Below are 26,780 nucleotides of genomic sequence, written 5' to 3'. Positions count from 1 at the left end.
TTATTTTTTTTTGGTCACCCTATGTAATATGGCATGAAAGATATTAAATAATTTTGGAAGGGTTCTAATAATGGGTATTTCATATGGCAGAGTCTTGATATGTAGCCTATTGTATCAAGTTAAAATAGCTTCAACTGGTCTTGCAGAGGTGTGGTTTGATATGTGATATGACTCATATGAGGTTTGCACCCCTGACTTCCATTAGTGAATGAGAAAAGCGATTTCTTCACTTCAAAAATATCAACAAGAACAACAACATAATAACAAAACTATCCACAGGTCCACTTAGTGTCTAAAAGAGAAACAATGTTTATCAACCTGGTCACCCTCTTTAATATGTGTCGGAAGAATAGAGGTCCATTTGGAGCTTTCCTAGAAAAACTGTATAGTATAGAAGTATTATGATAAATACTGTCTTAAGTTAAAAAAAAAAGTCAAAGATAAGCAGGTTTAAATTAGGATGTGAGATTTGGCTCTTTTTAGCCACCTTATGGCTTTTATCAGTATTTATCAAATGCCTCCATAAGTTACATTTCAATCGTTACCTTTCAGTTGATGTGTTGTCAGAATTCTTTTCTACTGAGCAAGGTATATTGAATCCCAACGAATCAAATTATATATAATTCTGTGATTCTGTAGTTGAATAATTATCGCTTTCAGCAGAAAGTATTTTTTATGTTCATAATGCAAGATCAGAAAATTGGTTCAATAATTTCTGATACTGCTTCAGAGCCACCTAGAGTATAATTACTGTTATGTCTCTATGTATTGCATTAGTGTGGTTGCAAGCTTGGTTTGTTTAAGAAACAATCGCTAAGCTATGTATGTAATATAAATCATTTGCATTTTTTGATGAGCATGAGCCACAGGTCTTTACTTTGACGACATGTAAGTCCAGAACAGTGGTTCTAATACTTTCATGTTTAGTAACATTTTCTAAAATTCTTTTGGTCCTTGCTCTTCAATATGAAACCTGGTTTGTTTCAATGTTATTTTCATAAGTCATCTTGAAGAATAACAAATTTAACAAATGAAAGCAAAAGAATAAATGCATGATAGTCAAAGAATTAAACAAATGACAGTCAAATTCAACTTTCATTGCTCTTGGTACCTGTGGAAGCCTTTGTTCGCCACATGAGAGAGAGGGCCCAGTTTATGCAATTGTTTTCCGTAGTGTATGAATGATGCAAATATTGTACAATTTTCCAATTATTTTTAGTGGAACCTATTAAACTGCCTGTTCCAATTTTTTGTGCTTTGCTCAGGGCAAGCTTTTGTTTGGTAGCATAGAAAGTAAATGTGGCCATTTTGTGCCATGATTAGTGCTTGCTTACTATGTGAGTGAATTATAATTGAATATAATTCTGGCAGCGCTCAATTTTTTTTGCCAAGCACTGCCAGTAGTTTCACAGTGCGGCTTTGGCTGGCTATAGATATTGCAAACAGTTTTAAAGTCACAATGAATGTCATGAGTAGCATAGGATTACCTATCTCGGGTGTAAAACCGAGATCTTTAACATTTGTTACCAACAGATATGCCAACTTTTGTAGCCTTTTCAAATGATTCATAAAACATTATCTGTTCTTACATTATATAAATTTAAAATGAAGATTCACCACGTATACGGCGTTCTAATTCTCTTGGAGCAAGACCAAAACCAGCGGTAAAAGGGCCACCATCAAGAACTTCAAGCGTGGAGAACATTGCCCTAAAAAAGGATGAAACCCCACCTTTGCAACCAGCCCCAACATCCAGCAAAGCCCCCATTATGAGGGGTCGTTCACCCACTCCTAAAGTGACCCTGACGACGACGGCAAAAATTCGTGAACAACTTGCGAAGAACCAGAAAGCAACTTCAGCAGGTTCCCTGCACATATTAGTTGGCATCCCTCTCAGTTGTGCATGTAATTAGTTCTAATCCCTCTCAATCGATTATTCTAAAACTATCATTTTGTTTTTCAGTCTTTCCTATACTTTCATTTTTTTCCATAATTTAGTGATTAAATTTTATCATTTTAATAACCATTTTTAGAAAAAATTAGAAAAAAAGATTCACTATAGTACCAGACATCTATGTTTCACCAAATTTATATAATTGACACAATACTAACCAAGGAAAAATTATTTATAACACACTATGAGGCGATTCTCAATAACCTTCTAGGTTCCTATTCAGTACCACTATGGACAGTGTCCAACACTATGGCAGTTGGTTTATTTCATCAGTACTCAGTAGTGATGGAACAGCGGTTCCAAAATGGGAACCAATTTCATTTCACAAGGAAAGTTCCCGTTCTTCCTAGAATCATTGCTTGATGAGGTTATTTCACAGGGTGTTTTCACCTGTTGAGCAGGAATTGTTTGAACATAATGGAATTTGAAATCAGCCAAACAAAGTAAAATTATAAATACCACTTGAAAGATTAACAGGGGTCATCAGTGCTGAAAGCCTTCGAAGGGACCATAAAAGGGGAGGAATTCCTTTGATAGAAACACTGTGATAAACACGGGGCACCAATATAAACAATATTCTTTAATCAGAGTGCAGAATTCAGCGTTGAAAGTTCTTTCAATTTTGAAAAATCTAAAAAAAAACTGTTTTTGCTAGATTTGCAGTCTCTATGGATAAATGTCAAATTTTACAAAAAATGATTATTTTATTGGATTGGCTTTTTATTTTAAAAATTTCAAAATATCGTCACTTTTAGTCATGCTATTGAGACTTGCTCAAAATAATAATTTTCGAAATAATTAATCCGAATTAAAGGATTCAAAATAGCAGTAATATATTCCGTTAAAATAGAGTTTAGGCATCCATGGGCTCAAAATAATGTAAATTTCAAACCAAAAAAAATGAGAGTTTGCAAGAAAGATCTCTTTAATCCAGATTAAAATTTTTCAGTGAGTTTCTCTTTATTTCCATGATTGAAAAATATAGCTGCTTTGCTTCTGCTTGTAGCTGGTGTTAGAGTGTAGATGTAGAAAGTAGTTTTTGATTTGCTAAAGATTTAATTAGCCAAGGGTGTATTTTTATCTGGGCATAATACAGGATGTCTCAAAATTTGGTTTGAAAGTTAATTTTTAAATTTAATTTGTGTTAACCTGCTTTTGCGACACTTTGTACATTTGAGATCGTCTTCGCAGTTTTTACACTCTGATCAGTAAATGTTTGATCATTTTACTGGCATGTCTTAGCAGATTTTATTATTTTTCATTATGAATTTAGTACCTGTATTCTTTTTGTACTAATATTAGTTAGCTGTAATTTCTCATTATTTAATTTTTGTTGTGGTGAGATTGTATCGATAATTTGTAAGTTTTGTCTGGGTTGTTTAATTTTCGGTGTTAGTTTTTGTAACAATCTTAGCCTTATTTTTTGTGTCAATTTGAACAATTGTTTTGTTTATTTTAGCTTTCCTTTCATGTAGTTTGTTCATTATTTCCAACACTAGTTTTAGTGTGTATCTTGCATTATGGAGATGACTGATGATATATCTATATACTGGCTTTCCCCCATGAAAAATATAAAAACGATTTGCTGTATTTGTCCATTTTAGTATTGACAATAAGTGAATTCAGAACTCGTGTAATATTCAAAATCAGCGTAAAATTTAGAATTAAACCAAATTCAATGTGTGGCTAATTGCCTTGGAAAAACTATAAAATAGTAAATGGAATTTTTTATTCAACATTCTGTGCCACAAAGATAAAAATGATTTGGCCGTTTCAAGAATAGTAACTTCGTATATATCAGTGGCCTTTTGTGTAAAGATCCTCACAAATAGTCACTGATGAAGGAGTTGAAGAGACACGCTGGTAGCTGGTTATAGATTTTTTGACACACCAGTAATTTCAATAAAATATCATCAATACTGTAAAGTAACTATCCACCATTCAAAATACTACCAAAAATAGCTAAGCGTAACAAATTTGAATTTTTCAAACACTTTGACACATTTTCTGTTTCCTAGGTCGGCCAATATCGACACCAGGGCTCACAGAACCAGTCACTATCAGTCCGCGTCTACTTGCACCAACACGAGCCTCTCTAGCGCGCTCTAGGAATGCAATTAATGACTTGGATGACAGTGCTTCGCAATCATCCAACAGTAAGTTATTCAGTCTTTGAGAATAACAATTTTATTTAGCACTTTAATTACCAACTCATTCAAGCATCCGTATGACAATGGCCACGTACGGATCGAAGTAGAAAAGAGAAAAGCCATAGTATGCCCTGCAAGTATCTTTGCTCAGAAAAATATTTTTTGGGTATTTGAGGACCTGAAACCCCACCTCTTTTTGAATAGCAAAAATAAATATTTCATACATAGTAATTTTTCGTAGCACGTTTTCAGGCAGTTTCAGTTAGCCTAACTTGCCACTTAGAAATTGCAGAACCGATCCAACCCGTACTAAATCTCTATATTTTTATCCTACATATTAAACTAGCATCTCTAAACTGTTAAAATTGTCATATTTGAAAATTTCTCAGCTTCTGGAGGTCACGGTCCAATGAGAAGCCGAAGTAAAGACAGAAGAACTAAAGACAAAATGGCGGCACGGTCTGTTGAACTTGTATTTTCAAAATTATTTTATCAAATAAATTATATAGAAAATTATTCCAGAATATTTCACTATAATTTCCTATAGGTCTGATTCTGGCAGCTCATCACCTTTAGTAGAAACAGCAAAATCATCTCCATCCATGCGTAAACCTACACCTGAACGTAAAGCCACTCCTACTCGAGGCTCCTCACCGATGCTGCCCGGTAAGCGAGCAGCTTCCCCAGCTCAAAACCGTTCATCCAGTGCAACAAATGCCGCTGAAACAAAGAAAACTGCCACACCAGAAAATAGGACCCAAAAAAGAGGGAATTCACCAGCATCTAGGTATGTTTGAAAAGGTTCCATTACATTTGAACCCATGACAATTGCACCTGTATGCTATTGCACCTATGGAATTTTTTTTGTTTCACGGATAGTTAAACCCATACTAACCCTAACCCATGGGTTTTAGCACCCGCATATAGATTGAACCCGTGGATATACGCATGGGTTCAAATGTACATGGGTTCAAATGTACGGTCACCGTTTGAAAACAATGGTTCTCACATCCCTATTTCAGTATAGACAGCTTAAATACACTTTTCGCTCAGAGATTAATCTTTTTCACTTCTGATTAAGTTGTTTGAACTAATTTTCTTAACGAAAATGGGTGACCAATACTCTCCACCTTAAGTTAACGGTAGCGGCCTTGCAACTTTTTTTATCTGGATTCCTTCCCCTTTTTTTCCAGAGTCTGTCCTTGCTTTGAGCAAACTTTTCCTAAATTTTCATTAAAAAACATTTTGTCACGTTTTCTCTAGGCGTACAGCACCATCTCCTGCACGAAAACCCAAAACTTCCACGCCATCTTCCGATTCACCACAAACTACACCACAGAGATCAACAAGAGGGGCTTCCCCCTCCCCAGCAAGTGGATTAAAAACAAAAAGCAAAGTTGGTAAGTGAACATAATATTACTAGCTGTGAAGCTACTATTCGATTTATTTAACTTATTTAACCTAACCCACTATAAAGTGAATCACCATCTAGTATTTGAAGGAGCATGGAGCATACCTGTCAGGAGCGTAACCAAAAAGGGGGTTCTGACATTCAAATCGCTAAGTTAGGCCGTAACAGCTAGCAAGTCTGGCTTCTTGAAGGTTTAAAAAGCTACAAAAAATAGCTATGTATGATGCAAAAAAATCTTTTTTTTTTTACATTTCGAGGAGGGTTGTTTGTTCCTCGTAATTTTACTTCTTAAAACAAAACAAGATGCAATTTTAGATATACCGTACTCCCGTAGTGTGTGTACCAGGTTAAGGTTAGGCCATAATTTTATTCTGATTCACCTTATTCTAGTTATATTATGAGTTCGGGGACTGTCTGTGTTAGCCAAGTGAATATACCCCCTGCCCATAGGTTTCAGTCCCTTTATACAACGTGATGTAAAGTAGGCAAACAAAATTAGTTACCTCCATATTGGTACACAAACTATTGGAGGGCCGTTATACTGCTATTTTGTAGAAAAAAATAACGTTATTTCAATTCATCATTTTAATACTGTCTACTACTTTGTAGCAACGGCCACATACGGATCCGAAATAGACAAAGGGAGTAGACAAAGTGAAAGGACTTGCAGTTCACCACACGATATCCTGGTATCCTCAGTATTGACAGATTTAAACAAATTCAATATTTTTTCAGACACTCCTAAATCAACTTCTCCAAATATCAAACCTTCTCTTCGTGCAACGAATTCAACTCAAACAAAAACAACCAGATCTTCTCCTGCAAATAAAACTTCATCGGCAGCAAAAACAACTAAAACACAGAAGCCAGCAACACCAAAATCTAAAACGCCAGGTAAATTTCAAATCTCGAAATTCGGAGATGTTCGAATTTCAGCAGAAATAATGAGTTGAATGTTGGTATGCTCTTTTTTTGATGTGATGCTCTTTCATGCTTTGTACTTTGAATCTAAAATCTGAAACCACCTGGGATGCTTTGTTAATTCTAACTCTTTAACCAAGCCATTGCCAAGGATAATATGCTGGCTTTCAGTTTGCACCCTAGGATCCTTCAGGATAATATTACATGCAAGAATATCGTTATACTACCCACTTTCTAGTTCCTCATCCTAATTCTCTACTAGGGTAGGGCATTTCGAATCAAATAGTAAATTTTTTGATAGGTCAGACTAAAATTTTAAATCACCGCCGAATTTTTTATAGTCCAGCCGATTGAATCGCTCAACTTTTTTTATCGAAGCTTTTTTAAAAATGCAATCCTGACATTGGCATTTGGCAGTCTGAGTAACGGATTCTATGTTTTCAGGAATTCGCGAGTTTATCCGGTACAAATATTCAATCCGATTCTGAAATCATTAGGTATATGTAAATGCCCAGACCTATCCTTCCCAGCCATTTCTTAAAGTAAAATTTTGATTCAATTCATGAATGTCTCAAATTTCTTCAGATACTCCAAAACAGACTGAAAAACCGAAAGAAACTCCAAAAGAACCACAGAAAACACCAGAAACTTCTCAAGATAGTGGTTTCACGGACGCTTCGAAACCATCACAGGAGGGAGCATCAATACCCAATAGTGTGGGAGCTACTCTGTCCGTCTCGACAAGCGGAGAAATCCCGAAAAGCCTCAGCAACACATCACAGGGGGTTTCGGAAATCCCCAGCCTGTCTGAGACTGTAGAAAAAGTAGTTACAGTGGAGCCTGTCTCCCAGGAAAAAGTGGGGGGTGATGTGCCCGAAAAAACTGAAAATTTTGAACAATCTAATCAGGAACTGTTACTAGGTGTTAGTATAACCCCAGAAAGCGTAAAATTGCCCCATGGTCAGTCAACCGTGGAGAATGACCTTCAACCCCAACTCAATATTGAAGTGAACAATGAATTTACTTCCCAAGACGTAACCAATGAAGTCAAACCAAATGTGGAATCTACAATAGAGAATGACATGTCGCCCAAAACCCAATCACCCATGAACAATGACCTTTCACCCCAAGTACATTCAAACATTGTTCCTGACCCCTTACAGGACTTCAATTTACTCTCTGAAAACAACCTTTCACTCCAAGTTAACTCAACCATGACCAATGACCTTTCAACTCTAGTTGACAACAATGAAAACCAGCAAGATACTGATTCATTAGAAGGGGAATCCCCTTCGAAGGAGGAGGAAACCTTCAAAATTGAAGAATCTGAAACCAATGAGCAGCTACAGGCAACTACTAAGAGGTATGAACCAGAACCAGAAATACTGGAAGAAGCTGGTAATGTGGACAATACTTTAGAATCGGAAAACGAAATAAAGGATACGATAGACAATGCTGAAAATGGGGAACAAAAAGTTACTGATTCGCAGAAAAATGAGGAAATTGGGGATTTATCACAAACTACTGCTATATCTACTCCTATTATTTTAAATGTAGTAGATACAGCGGTGACTGAGGAACAGCCAGACAGTCTCGAAGCTCAGGATGTCATAAATGACTTAACAACACAAGAAGAGAATCTCATTGACACGATCCCAGAAAACAGAGATTCGTTACTTGACTCGTTTAAAACGGTTGAACCGCAGGATCCAAGAGCCGTATCACCAACCGATTCTCTGGAAGACTTCGAGCCTGAGCCAGAGTTACCAGAAAACACTCAAGAACAGTCGGTTGAGTATCTTCCTCCAGATCATTTTGACTCCGAAAGTAGTGACAGTGAGAGCGAAGAGCAAGTTTCGGTGAAAGAGAATATCGTTGAGATAGGAGTAAGTACCAGAGTGATCGTTTATTGTCTTTAACGCCTCTTTGCTTCGAACTTGGCCCAATACGAGTTATATCTTAATTAATATATCTTAAAACATGTTTTTGTTTATTAATCAGTAATTGTTCAAGTATTTTTACTTAATTCAATACATCTGTGAGGGCCAAAACAGTATATGGTATCGATAAATTCCTTTTGCAATTATGACTTTACATAAGTCACCTCCTATTTGGAAGGCATCTAACAGTTTTGTGTTGCCAATCCAACACCCTTGATTAGCTGGGTATGTCAACCCACAATGTGTTATCTGCAATGACCAATCCTAGTCCATCGCACTGCCCAGCCTTGATATTAAAGAAGGTTTCAGAAGTCAGGTAGTCAAAAATTATATATGATCATAATTTAAGCTGATTTTTTTCAAATGTTCTCACAATAAGAGCAGAAAATAATAATATTATTTAACTAACCCCATACCCGACGTGCACTGGTAATCAAACAAAAGCCGGTGGTTCACCATATGATTGCGACGTCCTATCGGCTTTCCTTTCCCAGGATAAATATGTAAATTCTATCCTGAATTACTAGTATGAATCAAAACTTCTGTTCTAAACTAAACACAAATCGACTTAAACCACAGAAAAAGTAATAAGGACTAGAAACTGTGGCGCTCCCGAAGTCTCTGCACCGCACCAAGATGGCGCACAACCTGAACCCTAACCTGGCACCCCCACTATGTTCAGGTTGTGCGCCATCTTTGTGCCCGAAACTGCTGCCCTAAACTATTATAAATCTATTCCCTTCAGGAACCAACGGAGAAAGATACAGAACATGAGGAAATTCCTGAAGATATTACAGATAAATTACAAACTACTGATGTTTCATCTGAACCATCGGATTCGCAAGAACAAGAGAGAAAAACCAATGAAATTTCTTTACAGAAAGAAGAAGAAGAACCAATGGAAAAGCCATCTCAGCAAGATGAAACTGTAACTGTTTTGAAACAAAAAGAAGTGGTATGTTGTGTTTTTTAAGAAAAGTCTCCTTAAAATTAAATTCATGATTAGTTTTCAACCTTTTTTTCTTTTGTGGTTATTTTCGTTGCCCAAAAATTCTAGTGGCTCATAAACTTTTTATAGCAAGGGAAAACAACAAGAAAAATTAACACTTTCACTGTAATAATTAGAAGGAATATTACCACTCAATAGCAGAATACAGCTTCTATACTGTTCCTACGGTAGGATGCCCTCATCTCAAAAACCTAAAAGTCAAACATCTTATTTGATTCTACTTGAATTACCTCATTTTTGACCTCAATTTTGTTGGATAGTTTTCAAATATACAGGGTGTCCCAACATAAATGCGACCCTTAAAAGGGTAATCAAATTAATGGTTTTCATTGATTTTGGCTGTCTGCTTTAGCAAAATGCAGCTTAGAATGCCCATTATTTGGTTTAGTTGATTTGTTTTTATTGATCTGAGTATTTATGGAGAGTTCATTTGGTATTTTAGATTCCTCCAATTGACACACAAGAAATAGCTCAAATCACAGAGCCTGAAGAGGTCAAGGTCACAGAAAACAAGGAAGTTCCTGATACTCAACCAATTGCAGACATCGCTACCGTTAAGACAGATAATAAGCAGGAACAACCTAAGGAGGAAATTGAATCTAATGAGAAAACTTCTGAGGAAAAAGATCAGTCTCAGGTTTGTAGTTGTCATAAATAACTTATTAGTCAAGCTAGGCACTGCTCTTAGCTTAACCCTCTACATTTAGAGATTTTGCCCGAGGTTGAGCAGATCAGTTGGATGGGGGCCGAAATTTTCGTCGCAAAACTGGTTTTGCTTTTCTCTAAGAAAACTCCTCGTTTCCCCTTTTATGGCTCGTGGACCACTCCAAGAACATTTTAGCACTCATGTCCCCCCTGTTTATCATCCCAGTGGTATTTATAGTGTTATTTTGATTGGTGGATTCCAAATCCCATTATGTTCAAACAATTCATGCTCAACAATGTGAAAACACCCTGTGAAATAAGGATCAAGTAATGATTCTCGGAAGATTGGGGAGTTTTCTAGTGGATAGAAAAGTAAAATAGGTCTTGCGCCTAGCATTGGGGCCGGTGCTCCCGAAGTATGCGAACCAAGATGGCGGACATCGGAACGTAACATGGGTAACAGGTTAGGATTAGGCGATAATTTTTTTCCAATTTTCCTTATTTTAGTCCTATTATCAGTTCGAAGACTAGCCAAGAGCCTCCCGTAGTATTTATACCTAAATTTGTGGCCTAACCCTAACCTAGTACACATATTACATTCCGATGTCCGCCATCTTGGTTCGCATACTTCGGGAGCCCCTTGTGGCCCCATCCAACTCCTCTGTAGCCCTATTGGGGGTCCACAGTGCCCTTTTGAAACCACTAGTCTAAAGCATTGTTTGGAGCGAAGGTATAAAATATCTTTACAAATAAATGACCAAGTAACAAGTAAATACTGAAATTATTTTTTGCAGGAAAAAACTTTGGAGCCAGCGCAGCAAAATTCTGATGGAGATTCTCCTCCATCATCCGAGTCTGCTCCTGCTGAAAGGAAAAGCATGCCAAGGGTCAGTGTTTTAATTAGCTGTAAGAGGATTGTTCAATAGCACTTAGCCTTAACATGGGCATACTACAGCCCGTGGGCGAAATTCAGCCCTTTAGGTAATTTACTGTGACCCGTCTGATGCTGCCACAACCAAACTAAAACCAAATTTTGATGTTTCAGCTAAAAAATAAAGGAATTTGTTGAGATTGCGATTAGATTTAGTTTTGACAGGAGGCTTATGGTTTCCACCTTTGTTTTTGTAACACTGTAAATATTGTTCATAAAATGTAACTTTTTACGTCACACTCACATGGCCCGTCAGTCAAGGTAGGACAACATTTTTGGCCTTTGGTCCGAAAACCTTCCAACCCCTGCCTTAGCCATTTAAAGCCCATCCTGAGAGCAAAATGAAAATGGCCTTAACGTTTTTAACATTAGCCCTTAAGGCGAATGTGGTTACACAAGAGCATAAATATAAATGTTATCACTTGGACTGTCATGACAGAAAAAGTTCTTCACCTACTGGCGCCAGACATTTTTCACCAGGCAAGCGGTGCCGCTTTGTTTGCAAACAACTTTTGCTCTTCGTGTTAAATGTCGGTGGCATGTTATTAGCCAGTAATTAGTATTTTTAATTTGATGTCGAGGATTATTCGGTTTTTATCAATTTCTATTTTCTGGTTACCAGTTTGTTCTTTATGCTATCGCATTTCAATTTGAATTTAAAAGAACATCGTTTACCTATGCTATAAATACTTATCATGCTCGGCTAGCTATATTTGCAATCATTGCTGATTGTTTTTTCACTTTTCTGTAACAGAAAGCACTTGAGACTGAAGCGGATAAAGAAGCATACCGGCAAGCAATCGCTGAAAAAAGGAGAGAATTGAAAGAGAAAAAAGAGCAGGAAGAGAGAGAACGTCAAGAAAGAATAAGGTAAAGTTAATTTTTTTCAACCAGTATCCCACCACTTGAAAACGTTCTTTGTAAGGGCGTTTTGCCTTCTGTAAACTGCAATCTTGTTTTACGTTACGGCAAAGGGAGGTGAGATGCTCTGGGACTCATTCAAAAATACAATAAAGAGACACCCAACTATATTTGCTTATCGAAAGATGTGTCTACATTCGCAACCGACCTACTAAAATGACATGGTTGTTTTCCTAATCAAATTAATCGGTGTGGCGCATTTAGCGTTAAGAATATGCTTGGGTTCGCAGGTTCGAATCCCGTAGGGCTAATTATGCACGAGACGATTGCTGGACTCCTCGGCGTCACAGGGTGTTTTAGGTGATATTTACTGATCCACAATTCGACACTAAGGGCCTTTTATTATTTTTTTCAGTAGCTCTCGACTCTTTAGTGTTCGACATTAATTTTACTCAGAGATCAGTCTTCTTTGTTTCTGAGCGAGTGCACAAGACCCTGCTTTAAGTCAATTTCCTTAATTCAAATTTTATTTCATCCTAGGTTAGCGAAGATAGAATCTCAAAAACGAGAAGAAGAAGCTCGAAAAATGTTTGAAGAAGCAGCCGCTGAAGCGGAACGAGAGAAGAAAGAGGAAGAGGAGAGAGCCCAGAGGATGATTGAAGATGAAAAGCGTAGAGAGGAAGAAGCAATGTGAGAGTTTTATTCTTTCAGTTGGAAATATTTGTACATTATAATTTGACTAAAGAAATTCAGAAATACTACCTGAATTTGATGAACTAATTTAAAACATATCCAATATTGAAGCAATGTGAGAGTTTTAATATTTGGGGCATATATATATATTTATACACTTGAATTTGCCAAAAAAAATTTAGAATTACCTATATTTCTTCATGTATAATGACACTTTAGACTGAATTTGATTAAAAAAATTGGTAGATGTGCATTATGCATTGGTGTAGGAAATATCAAAAAATATTTATATGTGAATGGCTGTTACTTTTCACATGAGAGCATGATATTTTGAACTTAATATGTGTGATCTCCAATGCCCATACAGTTAAAGGCGAAGTAAATGGATATATACGATAATCTGAATAAAAGTTATCTCATATATTATGCGGTCGTCCTAGTTCTAACAATTTTCAACTTTTTTCAGCGCACGAAAAGAAGCAGAAAAGAAGGAAGCCGCAGAGAAAGTAAAACGAGACAGGGAAGCTCAGAAACAGAAACAAGAAGATGAGAGATTGGCTAGGAAAAAGGTTTGTTGAGTTGACATCAATATTTGGTACTCATGTAGTATGTGAACCAAGATGGCGGACACCGAAACGTAGTATGTGTACCAGGTCAGGACATAATTTCAAATACAAATACTACAGGAGTGACTTGGCTAGTCCCGAAACTCGTAAAATTGGACTAAAATTATGTCCTAACCCTAACCTGGTAAACATACTACGTTCCGGTGTTCGCCATCTTGGTTCACATACTACGGGAGTGCCTAATATTTTAGCAATAATTCAATGCTAACACGCCATCCCTATTCACAGCAGGCCAATCGAACCTTTTATGGCAGAGGTCGGCAACCTGCGGGCCAGATTATAGTAACTAAACGGTTGTTTCGACGATATTTTTTTTTACATAACAGAATTCGGGGCTCCCGAAGTATGCGAACCAAGGTGGCGGACATCGGAATGTAATATGTGTACTAGGTTAGGGTTAGGCCATAATTTTAGGTATAAATACTACGGGAGGCTCTTGGCTAGTCTTCGAACTGATAATAGGACTAAAATAAGGAAAATTGGAAAAAAAATTATCGCCTAACCCTAACCTGTTACCCATGTTACGTTCCGATGTCCGCCATCTTGGTTCGCATACTTCGGGAGCACCCAGAATTAATTGTGAGATGAGACATGTCCAGGATAAATTATATCATAACTTAAAAAGTATATAATTCACAATTACTAGTTTAATGAACCTCATGCATTAAAAAGTGTCAAATGTCATTTGTAAATTTTTTTGAGTTCACAAGTTGCCGTCTTTGCACGCTGCTCAAAATTTCAACTTCTGATCTGTGTGAAAACATTGTTAATGTGATTCATCGGTCATCAGTTCGGTTTTTAATTTTCTGAAAATGTATGTGGCCCGCCAAGTCTTGCAACCCCTAATTTTGGCTCGCGAGCGACAGGTTGTCGACCACTTTTCTACAGGCGTTTATAAGTTGATGGGGACCATATATTCATCCCTATTGTTAGCTAATTTTTTGTCGGCCATATTATAACATGTTTGCCTGGTATTCTGGGTTTATGATACAAGTCCTGAATATTTCAGCATGTAGTTTAAACTCATATATTTGTGATATATTCCTGTGGCATCTAGTCACAGATTCATGATGAATCTTTAGTTCAGAGGAGGGCAAATTTTGTCCGCATGGACTGGCCATGTAAGTGTGACATAAAGGTTGCATTTTATGAACAGGATTTACAGTGTTACGAAAGCAAAAGTACAAAACATTCAGCCTCGTGCAAAGACTGAATTTAATTGCGATCTCAACAAATTGTCTTTGATATATTTTTTAGCTTGGTTTGACTGTAGCAGCATTAGGCGGGCCAGATTGAATTACCCAATGGGCCTGATTTGGCGCACGGACTGTAGTTTTCCCATGCTAGCTTTAGTTTGATTTATTTTGTTACTTTTCAGAGATTGGAAATGATAATGAGGAGAACTCGTCAACCAGACGCTACCGACTCCAACAAGTCCCAAACAGATGGGTCTATATCACCAGCAGGGACCCCTTCACCCCAACATACCCCCACCATCCAGTCCCCGGCATCTGGAAGATCACCCCAGACCCAGAGCCCTGTAGGGGGGAAGTCCCCAATCACTGCAACAACACCAGAAAGATCGGTGTCACCTGCTGTTGCAGCTATTATAAATCGAAGGTAAATATGTTCAATTTGTGTATTTGCAAAATCGGAAGCTCATATCGTAGTAATATGTGCCAGTGTGTAGCATTATACTTATAAAAAATGTGAAAACAAAAAAATGATCCAAATAATATAAAATATGGTTGGTGGATAGTGAAATCGGCATCCTGCGGCTCTGGAGCGACATGCGACTGATTGTTTCAGAATGTTGCGTGTCCCCAACTGTAGGCTCGGAACAGCAAGCGCATGTTTCGCAATAATGGTAAATTGCATGTGGATACATTGTTTCTTTTCTCTTATAGTAACATCTCATTGTGGGTCGCACAAAAAACATGGCACTAAAATGGGGCCACGAACTGAATAAGAAAAACTAGAGTAGTCAATGCTGAACTAAGAGATTTTTAAATTTCCAAAACTATCAACTAGCTATATTTTAAATTTTAATTAGTGAATAATATTGAATTGTTATCTAGTCTTTCCAATATCCTACAATAACAGCACTGTTATCATTGAATTTTCAGCAGCAACAATTACTCACCAACCACAACTGTGACATCACAATCAAACAGTGATTCAGCAGACAACACATCATCCAATGAACAGACTTTATTAAATTTTTCAACTTCAAATTATGATTCTGGGGTTGAATTAATAAAAATTGACGCGGGATTGGATTCAATGTCACTTGATTTTGAGAAACCGAAACCTATTGAAGCGTTTACAACGGTTAAACCTATTTCTAATGGAATGAAAAGTGAGGAGGCCCAGAATCATAATAATATGGTGAGTATTATGTTAATATACATGAAAATGGCGCAAGTTTCTATACAAACATCGAACTTGTGAGTGGGGGTTTCTCTATACCAGTGGTTTCCAAACGGGGGCCCGCGGGCCAGTTATGGCCCACCAAACTTATGTGAAATAGTTCAACATCTTATGTTTTTACCTTTTTGCGTTCTAGATACCCCCAATTGTTGTGTCATTACCACAGTTTAAACACTCGCATATTAGTAACAATTCAATTATATCGATATCTTGATTATGCGTACTGGTATCAGCATCGGCTCCTTGTGGGCGGTCCCTCTCCCAGCCCGCGAATGTTCTTCTGCTTCTAATTTTGGTCCCCGGTCAATCAACTTTGGGAACCACTGCTCTATAGAACTTTACCTAATTGGAGAAATTAAAAGTTCCCTTCAAAAAAGATATTCTGTTAAGTTATACAGAATGAAGTTTGGCATATATCATGATAAATAAGTTCACTTGAAGCAGGGGTTTCCAGAGTTGATCAAATGGGGCCAAAATTTGTTTTTGGAAGCATGGACTTGATGGCCGAGGAAGCTGTAACCGACTAGCGGTTACGTGAACCATTCTAGGGCGGCAAGGAGACTAGCAATCCTCTCGTACATAATTATCCTTGCACGAGATTCGAACCTGTGTACTAACGCAGGGTTTTCAGTGGTGCGGTGGCGAGCGTATTTCTAATGCCTAGCGTGATGCGCTACACCGCCGAACTAGGAATAGAACCGTGTTAGACATACAACGGGCGACTCAGTCTGAAAACTATCTTCTGTTCTTTCTAGGATCCATTCAACATATTTACTAATGGTAGCATGGACCTGCAGCAGCAGACAACAATGCAAGTCAGCAATGGAAACCAAGATTTGCTTGCAAGTAATAATGACAATATGAAGATATCCACAGAACCTCTTGTTCCAACTGAAATATAAACCGGATATAACTGGTTTCATCTGGTTCTGTCAAGACTTGGTTTTAAATGCGATCAGAACCTCTCGTTCCAACTGAAATATAAACCGGATATAACTGGTTTTATCTGGTTCTTTCAAGACTTGGTTTTAAATGCGATCAGAACTTCTTGTTCCAACTGGAATATAAACCGTATATAACTGGTTTTGGTAAGACTGTTGGTTTCAAAATAGAGCCTACTGAATTAGCGCCTCAAATTTAACCTTTTGACCAGATTCATATGGTTTAAACTGGTTTGTACTGGAATGAGCTTGTTTATTCTTAAATAACTCCAGTTCCAGTAATATCTCTGCTAGGCTCCATATGCAGAATTACTGGATTAAACTAGTTTTAGCTAGTCTGAATTACAACAGACCAGATAATGGCTTCTTTGTGATCCAACATAAGCAAAAATCCCATTTTATAGTGAGCAGAAGTTTGGGTTATGTGTTATATATATTTTCAGTATGACTAATCTAATTTATTAACATGCACTATGCTTTTGATATGCGTGACTAATTCCAGATGCAACTGCTTTTGACCGGTTATGACTGCCCAAATCCGGTTCCAGCTCATTGCTTGCTTGCTTTATTGTTCATTTATAGAAAATGATATATTGTTGTTATTTTATGTTCCTTGATTTTTTGTGTGTTTTATTATTTCAAAATCATTGAAAATATGCTATATAGTGATGTCATAAATTATATTTATTATGTAATAGTGCTAGAACATTTTGAAATCAAATTATGCCCTGAATTGTTTTTCAAAAATGGCTGTACGTACAGGTGCTATGCTCTCATGTTTCAAAATTCATTTTCAATTTCGAAAAAATTAAATTGAACATAAAAGGGTTGTAATTAGGCGCTCCAGAATTGTGTGTACCAATATGGAGGCAACTAATTTTGTTCACCTACTTTACATCAAGCTGTATATAGGAACTGAAACCTATGACCAGGGATAATATTCACTTGGCTAACACAGACAGTCACCAAACTCGTAATAGAACTAAAATAAGGGAAATTGGAATGAAATTATGGCCCAACTCTTACCTGGTATGCACACAACGGAAGTACCTGTAATTATTAACTGGAATCATAAACGTGGTTGTGCTGGCAACAGTTTTAAAAAACTTAGGTTTTTCAGAAAATATTCTGGGTAGAGACTTTTGGGTACAATCATATTCAGTCAGTAGTTCAAGTTTGTAATAAATTTCCTTCTTTTTGTAGAAGTAATATGAAATTAATTCGTCACTCTGTATTTTGAAAAGGCCTAATTAAATTTAAAACATTTCTCTATACGTCCCAAACATTATCCTATCTTGACACATTTTGTATAAAAAATTCCACGATCTATCTTTCTCTGTACATTTTTCTTTTGTGTACAAACTATTTAACATAATTTCTTTTCTAAAAAAATATCACTGCATGTGTATTTGCATGCCTCCTCATTCTGCTTCTTTGACTGTTTCTATGCTCTTACCAGAAAGTGTTTTATTAATGACTGAGCTTGAGACCAACATAGGCAGACCAGAGGCTGTGGTTCGCCATATGGTTAAAGCTGTCTTACCACCTTCCTCTCTTTGGAATGTGGTATTGAATAACAAAGTTATTTTGCTCTGGCCACAAAAATAATTACAGATTTCAAATATAAAGCTAATAACGGAAGTACCATGTGTTTGGCCGTATGCCTATATCTCGGATAATTAAGATTAATTTTTTTTTGGTTGTATGACGTAATGTGGAGATTTCCAAAGAAATTGAATTGTGATGGAAAATTTTATTTTGTTCTTGCCCTGGTCTTTCTAATGATTCAAAATCCTTTTTCCAAAATTTCTTTCAACTATTATCCGACGTTTGACCGCAAGAAACACTAAACATTCAAAAAAGCCTGCTGGTTGCCAAATCTTACATTCTGGTATGATTTTGTTAGTCCTATTTATACATGAAAACACATTTCTGGTGAGAGCATGCCATCGCACTTTCTTGTGCGAACAGATTAGCTGGTGATATCTTTATTTCATCCATGTTGCTGATGTTGTGAAATATGCTTTACCAGTGACTGGTTTAAAATCTAGAGCTCTATTTTATCAGAAGTCTTCTGTTTCTTACGATACCTCTATAGATAATAGCTGATGAAAATTGACTTAAAAATCAGAAGACTTAATTGCATCAATTTGATCACCATAATACCCATTCAAATTTGATTCTTTTCCAGTTATTCCTTGCTCCCCTACTGATATTAAGAAAACTAAAACCTTATCTTAGCCAAGATCATGTTGGAATTTTATTAAAATGCTTTAATTAGTGAGTGTGAGTATCCTTATATTAGTGAGGGGAAAAACTGGGAAATATCCCAAATTTATATAGCATTGGACAGAGTGCTTAGAAACACATAATAATTGACAATTTTATGATAATTCTGTATCAAAAAGGATAGACCGATACATTTTCATCTATCAAATCATAAAAAAAAGGCTCATTCTTGCTTTATTGTAAAACAGTTTTATTCATAAAATTCCATGATTCTTTGTTTAGAAACTTTTTCAAATGCCCCATTGAACCGTTGTAGGCAGAACAATTCACCACGATTACCACTAAAAATGTGTGTAATATATCTCTGGTATTCTGCCATATCCGAGATCTCATTAATTAAAATAAGGACATTTTTGCGCAAACATATCTCATACAACATTTATTTATTTATAAACTTATTATGGCATCATAGTTTGATTGTTATTCACATCAATGATTTCAAATTGCATTATTACACTGCGCTACGTCATAGTACGTCGAAAGTCGTCGCATTATTTTCTATTTCTTTAATTGTTCTTTACGCGAGGTGGAATTATTATTTTTGTCCAAAATTAATAAATTTTATGCATGTCAGTTTGTTTTGTCGATTTTCGGGTTTGTTTGAAAGTTTCCGTCATAACGCTCAGCGGTATGGCGCATCGTGCTCTAAGCGTTAGGAATACGCTTGCCATCACACCTCTGATTACCCTGCGTGAATTCGCAGGTTCGAATACCGTGTGGGATAAATACGTGCGAGGGAATTGCTGGAATCCTCGCCGTTGTAGGGTGGTTCACGTAACCGCTGGTCGGTTATATAATTTTCGAAGTATTTTCCAAAGTGGATTTCCTGATCCAATGTCATCGTTAATATGAATTGTTTGCCGCCACACCCGTTCATGCACTATCAAGTCCATGCTTCCGAAAACAAATAACTGGCTAACTAATCCCATACCCGACATGGACTGGTAACCGCACAAGAGGCCGTGGTTCGCCAAAGAATTTAGCAGTCTCATCGGCTCTTCTTCTCCCCGGGATAAATATGTAAATCCTATTACTTGTAACGCTTCATATTTTACTGGTTTCCATCAATTATTGTATTAGCCACGTTTCATAATGAAAAAGGCAACGATAAATGTAAACGAATAAAAGCATTGCATCTAAAATATTGAAGAAATCACAACAAATGCCCGGGAAATTTTAATATTACCCGCGCATCGAGAGTTCCTGTGCATTAATAAAATGATAGAACAACTATTCAAAATTGGTAATATAAAATAAATGATGTCTATAAAAAACACGCTAATAATGACAATTGTTTAAACTTTTATGAGTTTAAGCGTAAATAGTAATCTCGGACTAAATCATACCGCTCAGAAGCGAGCTGCTTACACCATGGTACAAAAATTACCTTGCGTTGACACGAAAGATGCACGAAACGTACAATTAGCCAGAAAAAACTATTGTGCCAACGAGCAATGAATGCTCGATTTCCCACTTTCGAAATAATTTATAAAGATCGACAACAAAAAACTAAATGGCGCCAGTGCGAGGGCGTTTGATTTTTAGGCGCTCCAGTAGTATGTGTACCAATACGGAGGTAACTGATTTTTTTGCCTATTATACATCAAGTAGTGCAAAGGGGCGGAAGCCTATGGGCTAAGGGTATATTCACTCGGCTAACACAGACAGTCCCCGAATTCTTAATGGAATAAAAATAAAGAAAATCGGAATAAATGACTATAAACCAAGTGAGGACATGCATTGGTAACGTTATAAGCGCTCGTGTGACGTCGCTGTATGATCCTAACTAAGTGATTTAAACCTGCGATTGTTAAACAGCTGATTAAAAATAACGATGCTCAATAATTCGGACCAAACTTTCGCAGCGGCAAAACGAATGAACATTCTTCTGAAAAATTAATTATCCGCAGATGTTTCTCGGATAACTCGGCTCGGCGGTATGGTCAGCATATACGAAGTTAAGGTTAAAGTCATTCAACTTCACTCGATAAATCAACAACCCAATAAGACCAAAATATTAAACAAAAAGATACACATTTTTTTAATAAATTATTATAAAATTCCTGATGTAAGTATCGCTACTTGCACAGAACCGATTTTAACAAACTGACAGAACTACAATACAAATTATACTACAGAAACTTGCAGTATTTTTGCGGTACATGTCATGTTATTAAAATATGCGTATCGCAATTTTTCAACAAGGTGTACGCTACCTTGCCAAAATAATATTAAAAAATATACTACATGCATGAAATGAAGGATAACGGCGTATATCAAGTTCACAAGAACATCTAATAATCTGGAGTGTATAAAATAATATATTATCTATTTGACTTGAGCTCTTGCCGCATGTCTACTAGCATACCGTTTTTCAATAATTTTATTTGTCTCCTCTTTTGCGTGAATATTTAACCTTAAATTGAGAAAACGTTTCAAAATTTTAAAAGCGATATTGTGGCAAGATGGGAAATTATATTTCAAGCAACTTTATCTGTCAGAAAAGTAACAGGCGAACATATATATATTATATGAAAATCAATAATATTTGCCCGAAATATAGTTTATACACAATGGTTTATGCGCAAAAATACGATTGCTTTTTTGGATGGGTGGCATGAATATTGGGTGAAACTATCAATTTTCAAATATTTATCAGGTGTGTAAGACCTAAAATAAGTTAGTAACAATTGTGGGCATTCATCGGGATTGACACTTTCCATAGAAACAAACAATCAATTTGAACCCAGTGCCCTAAAGGGTTCCCCCGGAAACAACAAGACTAATTTTTCACTGTTGGATATCGATAAAATTAGGCTACAATTAAGTTTAATCAACGAGAACGTGGAAGACATGATGGCGTCGCTAATCACCTAGTGAATATTTTACATTTTCCGACGCAAAATAAATATCCTGCCAATAATAAGTTGATAAGCGCTGCAACACCAGTCGCGGCGGCTGGTTTTTAAATCGTGTACCTTTATAATGTACATGCTTGAATGAAATTCATTAGGCCGAACAATTTGCTAGCCATGAGAGCGTTTTTTTGAGCAACTGTTGCAACAGCTCGTTAAATTAAGAAACATTATTCCGAAAAAATTCATTCCATCAGCTTCTGGAATGATTAATGTAAAACGCAGGCTTTAAACTTTCGGCATGGTGTGAACAGGTATCATAATACCAGTTCAAATAGTATCTGATTTAAACGTATGCATTAGGTTAATGACGTTTCACACTTGCGAAGGAAAGCGATATGTGTTTTTCATACGGAACGTTGCGACGTAATTGCGTAACGAAGTAATTAGGGAACGTCGTTGTTTAACTCAAGTTGGCGCAGTGGACATGTCAAGAATTGGAGAACATTGAATGAAATAACTTATATAATTTTACTGGTGCACGACAAATAATATCTAATGTCGAAAGCTATTCTTAACCTACGCAAATGTGTCGATGTCATATTAGGTTAAAACAAGCAAATCGAAATTTTTGTTATTTAATTCGAAAGCTTTTCAACTTTCACGAAACCGCATGATACCAGTATGATTCCCTGAGGCAAATAGCAAAAGAAAAATAATGAAATTACTCGAATAAAATGCAAAACAGTAAAAAATTTTCAAACAAATTAACGAACGAGACCTTTTGACGAAGCTAAAACAAACCGACGCTGCCGCGTTCCCCTGATTTGTTGGACACAAAATGACGTCCGGTATGCACCATTGCACTCGGTGTCTCCACTTGGTTTATAGTCACTTTGACCCTAACCTGGTGCACACACTACGGGGGTTTCGATTTTTATAATCAGTCTATCTTGAAGGGGAAAGTCGATAAAAAAGCTTAATCCACGGTCACTCGTACAGTTACCAATCCATGTTTGGTATGGGATTAGTTAACCAATTATTTGTTTCAGATGCATGGACATGATATTGGAGGAAGTCCTCGACATTTTGAATAATTAAATGGCAGTTAGTTAGATGCTAAATTGGCGTATTAAACATATTATGACATAACAAAACACGAAGCAAGTGAAGTAAATCGCAAACCAGTAATAAATAGACTGCTTCCATTAACAAAAAAATGCATTGATATAAAATAAAATAGAGAAAAAGCTATATGACCGGGACATTTAAGTCTACAGGGAGGGTCTCCGGGACACATTGTCAAAATCAAGACTGTCCCGTCTAAACCGCCAAGCCAACTTATTTGTATAAATTTAATTTAGCGATAAACACTCCATTTGTGCATATGTTAGGGTCAGACCCGAAACTGTACCTGGGTAGACGGCATATGGCGGTGGACCTCACGCTAGAGGTGTGCAACCTTTAACACAGGAGGGCAAGATACTAATAAATGAGTGAAACCGCAGGCCGCACCTTTATTTAACAAAGGCTTTTTAGTAGTTGCGAGCAGAAAAACTTCCGTTATTGATCACCTGGCATGTATTGTTCGCTTTGTACAGTATAGCACAATATAGGGTTTACATCTCAAAGGTTAACTAAATTATAAACTCGTTTCGCGGCCGCACAGTTTTTTCTTCTGGGCCACACTTGTCCTGCAGGTTGGAAAGCCCTGTCATGCGCTATAGCAGTATCAAATACTGTTATTGACAATAAATTTAAGAAATAAGTTATAGTTTCTGAATGTCTTGAATATATAATAAATTGTAGAAATAGTATAAATGGAACACTAAAATTACAAATAGATAAAAAAGTCAGAATTTTGCAAAGAAACTAAAAAAGCAATAAGTTTATCAAGTCGGATTCCTAGTGGAAAAAAGTGCTAAAATTGTGGAAAACCGTGAAATACACTGAAAGTCACTAAATATCTTGTAAAAATGTGAAAAAACCTTGAAGAAACTACCAAAAAAACGTGAAAATTGTTAAAATAACGTGGTTTATAAACAATACAATAAGTTACAATAAAATAGTGTTTTTCTTATTACATCACAATTCATTGACATATTCTCTAAGATTCAGCACAAATGCTATTTCGCAAAGTGTTCTGAGTTTTAATAACAATAAAAAAACGCAAAACGCAAAAGAGGGAGTCGGTGGTCAATTTGCCTCCGCATTCTCTTGTCAAGTTTGCGATTTTCTCGCCAACGTCACACTTATTGATTTAATTTCTCCGCAAAATATGATCCATCTTTACATGAAATAAGCACACACTTCTAAGGAAGAATTTTTCGGGAGTTCATCAACATTGACCTTTGACCAGTGCTTTGAATCTTCATCGTAAACTTCAATTGAGTTAGTATTTTTATTACCACCTTTCTTCTTCCCTCCCACGGCGTATAGTTTATTTTCAATCGCACATAGGCGGTGATCCCAACGAGAAACGCACAGCCCTGCAACAGTAGCCCATGTGTTGGTTTTCAAATTGTAGCTTTCAACTGAGTTAGCTTCTGAGTGGCCTCCAGTTACATAAATGTTACCGCCCAGCTCAGCAGCCGCCGCATTTCGCCTTCCATTTTGCATCGAACAGAGATTTGACCAACTTTGTGTTTCAGAATCAAATTTCATTACTCCACAATCTGTATCAATTCCTCCCATTGCATACACCGAATTCACTATTGCTGCAGCGCAGAATCCTACTCCAAGTCCACATCCAGGCAACTTATTCTCCCAACCATTCTGGATTGTATCGAAGCAACTCATATTCATTGTTTGAATCAGATATATTTTTTCATGACATGAAACAGGTACATACGGCCCTTGCATCGTTGGAATTGATGTTTTTATTGTCCACTCATTTCCTTTCAACTGGTGGACTTTTTTTTTACTTATTACATACAGAGAGTTGTTAACATTGACAATACGAATGCTGTCTCCATTCTGTGCGTGGGGAAGCTCATGCCAAATATTATTCCACACATTCAGAGCCTTGATTTGTCCGTTTTTAACATCCAAGCAAACTAAGTGAGGCCTTCTATGACGAGCTGGACTCGACTGCGCTCCCATTGGGTCAGGACTAGATAATGCATGGTCCATCAGGATAACAGAACATTCTCGTGACTCCCTCACAAGTGGTTCGTTTCGCACAACGTTCTGAAGGAAATCTACGTGAAGATCATCAAGTTTTATCAATCTGAACAACTGTGAGAAAACGTTCATTCTATTCGGTTGGTGCATGGACCATCTCAAAGCAGCATACCATTTAATATTTTCAGAAGAATATTCAGTCTTTGTAGATTCAAACAAAAAAAGAATTTCTCTTTCGTTCAAGTCGACGAAATCATTACTTTGTGCAATAAATCCAAAGTTATCTTCCATGAACTGATCCATGATTTTTACAATTTCCCCATTTCTAAAATCTGCAATTTTTATTATTTTCTTCAAATCCCAGAAATTTTCAAGATTGACCTCTCTCTTGAATTTTTCGATGTCTTCAAACAGAAAATCGAGTACAAGATTTCTTCGCATTTTGTTGTTTGTTTTGTTATTTTTTTTCACGGGCTTCTTCATTAATCCTTCCAATGCTTTTTTTATCAGAAAATTGAGAGGAAAATATTCTAATGTTTCAAGCAGTTTTTGGTAAATCGGCTCCGTTTCTTCGCGTTTGTTTGAAAGCCATTTAACCAATGCCCCCCATTTTATTTCGTGACCTGCAACGGATTCAAAAAAATACCGAGAGAAATCTTCGAAAGAAATTGTTGGGAATGTGTCAGTAGAAATTACGTCTTCAAAGTTATCCATTATAAACTGTTCAGCACGATTTTTGACTTCTGGTCTATTGAAAACAGTCGCATAACGCGACACCACTAGGCAATTCGATGTCGAAAGATTTTTTTGCAGATGCGTGAAGCTGATTTCAGTTAGTAAATCTAATTGCAATAAGTTTGACGCAATCAGAATATATTGAACCTCATGCATTTGCACTTTGACTTCACCGGTATACATGAAGTCAATACATTTCTCCATTACAGCGGGCTTCATAGTTTTCACTTCAGCGAAGCCTTGCTGGGCTTCCTTCATGTTGCTTGAAAACATTGCTCTAAAATAGCTTGATGCAGCTGATATTACGTTGCGATGGACTGGGAAATCTTTGCCATCAACAGTGATTATAAAATCACAAGTTTCTGTTATTTTTCTGATTGAATGAAGGATTGTTCTAGTGTAATCAGTCCCAGCGGACAGAGATATATCCGCCATTTTGTAGATATAGATTTCAATTTGGATGTATAGCACATCGACTAACTGATTGTATTTTCAATTTTATATCCCGTTTTTCGAAAAATCTTTATACTCCTAGCCTAGTCGATATGGTCTGAAAATATTAATTTATAAATACGATATGGAGATAATTTCAGAAAAATCTTAAGAACAACTTCAATCGGTTACGATTGCATTTGATTCACTTTTTATGGTCAAGAGCATATACAATGCAGGGCTGTCAGTAATTGTAAATGTATTTAAATATTCAGACAGTGGCTCATAAACCGACGAAGATGATCAGTTAAATACATAACACATTTTTGTAAGTTACAAATAGTTTCATCACTAATAACAAAATATACACCACCCCCTAAATTTGGAAACAACCCCTCCCCCTCCCAAAAAAAAAATGGGGAATAAGGAACATACTGGATGGCCAACGCCCTGTGCGAAGCGGGTTACTCGCTCGGTCGGTCCGTTAATCGTTATACTGTACGACACTTCAATCGTGATTTTGTATTTGGTTAATGTCATGATAAATAATCATGTTAGGCCAAAGGTCAATGAGATGACGTTCATGCATAGTTATATATTCTGTGTTGACGTGCTGTCCTTGACGCATAAAATTACGCAACGCATATTCACTATCACCTACTTGTAGTTTGCTCTGAATATAACTAATAAAGATGACGCAATCCCACACAATGAGAATCATTTTGTGACGTACTTTATACAATGACGTGTCGTTAGATTATGTGGTACTCTTTACATCACAACAATGTAAAGTCATAGTTAAGTTTATTTTTTTACAACCGGCGAAATAATAAA

The 26,780-nt window shown here is 36.6% G+C and overlaps 2 protein-coding genes across 8 annotated transcripts in view; one reads left to right on the top strand and one right to left on the bottom strand.

Annotated features, from left to right (window-relative positions):
* Window positions 1–19,374, top strand: part of LOC120337443 (uncharacterized) — a 53,538-nt gene extending 34,164 nt beyond the window's left edge. For 3 of the 7 annotated variants that reach the window (XM_078116876.1, XM_078116877.1, XM_078116874.1), the window contains 17 exons: window positions 553–588; window positions 1,612–1,863; window positions 3,973–4,110; window positions 4,494–4,563; window positions 4,652–4,891; window positions 5,368–5,504; window positions 6,251–6,409; window positions 7,022–8,322; window positions 9,122–9,331; window positions 9,828–10,022; window positions 10,825–10,917; window positions 11,716–11,831; window positions 12,363–12,512; window positions 12,982–13,084; window positions 14,520–14,761; window positions 15,268–15,529; window positions 16,327–19,374. In XM_078116876.1, the coding sequence (XP_077973002.1) occupies window positions 553–588; window positions 1,612–1,863; window positions 3,973–4,110; window positions 4,494–4,563; window positions 4,652–4,891; window positions 5,368–5,504; window positions 6,251–6,409; window positions 7,022–8,322; window positions 9,122–9,331; window positions 9,828–10,022; window positions 10,825–10,917; window positions 11,716–11,831; window positions 12,363–12,512; window positions 12,982–13,084; window positions 14,520–14,761; window positions 15,268–15,529; window positions 16,327–16,473 (3,851 nt within the window). In that variant the 3' untranslated portion in view covers window positions 16,474–19,374. The remainder of the gene's footprint in view (window positions 1–552; window positions 589–1,611; window positions 1,864–3,972; window positions 4,111–4,493; window positions 4,564–4,651; window positions 4,892–5,367; window positions 5,505–6,250; window positions 6,410–7,021; window positions 8,323–9,121; window positions 9,332–9,827; window positions 10,023–10,824; window positions 10,918–11,715; window positions 11,832–12,362; window positions 12,513–12,981; window positions 13,085–14,519; window positions 14,762–15,267; window positions 15,530–16,326) is intronic. The other 4 variants (XM_078116875.1, XM_039405198.2, XM_078116878.1 and 1 more) reach the window with 4 other exon arrangements.
* A 1,459-nt stretch (window positions 19,375–20,833) lies between these two features.
* On the bottom strand, window positions 20,834–26,211 carry LOC120337683 (uncharacterized). Its single transcript, XM_039405550.2, has one exon. It carries the CDS (start codon window positions 25,947–25,949, stop codon window positions 23,946–23,948), a length of 2,004 nt encoding a protein of 667 aa, XP_039261484.2. The 5' UTR covers window positions 25,950–26,211; the 3' UTR covers window positions 20,834–23,945.
* Between the last annotated feature and the right edge of the window lie 569 nt (window positions 26,212–26,780).

The sequence above is a fragment of the Styela clava genome, chromosome 10, assembly GCF_964204865.1.
Source record: "Styela clava chromosome 10, kaStyClav1.hap1.2, whole genome shotgun sequence".
Lineage (NCBI taxonomy): Eukaryota > Metazoa > Chordata > Ascidiacea > Stolidobranchia > Styelidae > Styela > Styela clava.
The sequence above is the reverse complement of the archived record's forward strand: the minus strand, read 5'-3'. Positions and strand labels throughout refer to the sequence as shown.

Coding starts and splice junctions, on each gene's coding strand:
- LOC120337683 (XM_039405550.2), bottom strand. CDS start 25,949: ATGGCGGATATATCTCTGTCCGCTGGGACTGATTACACTAGAACAATC.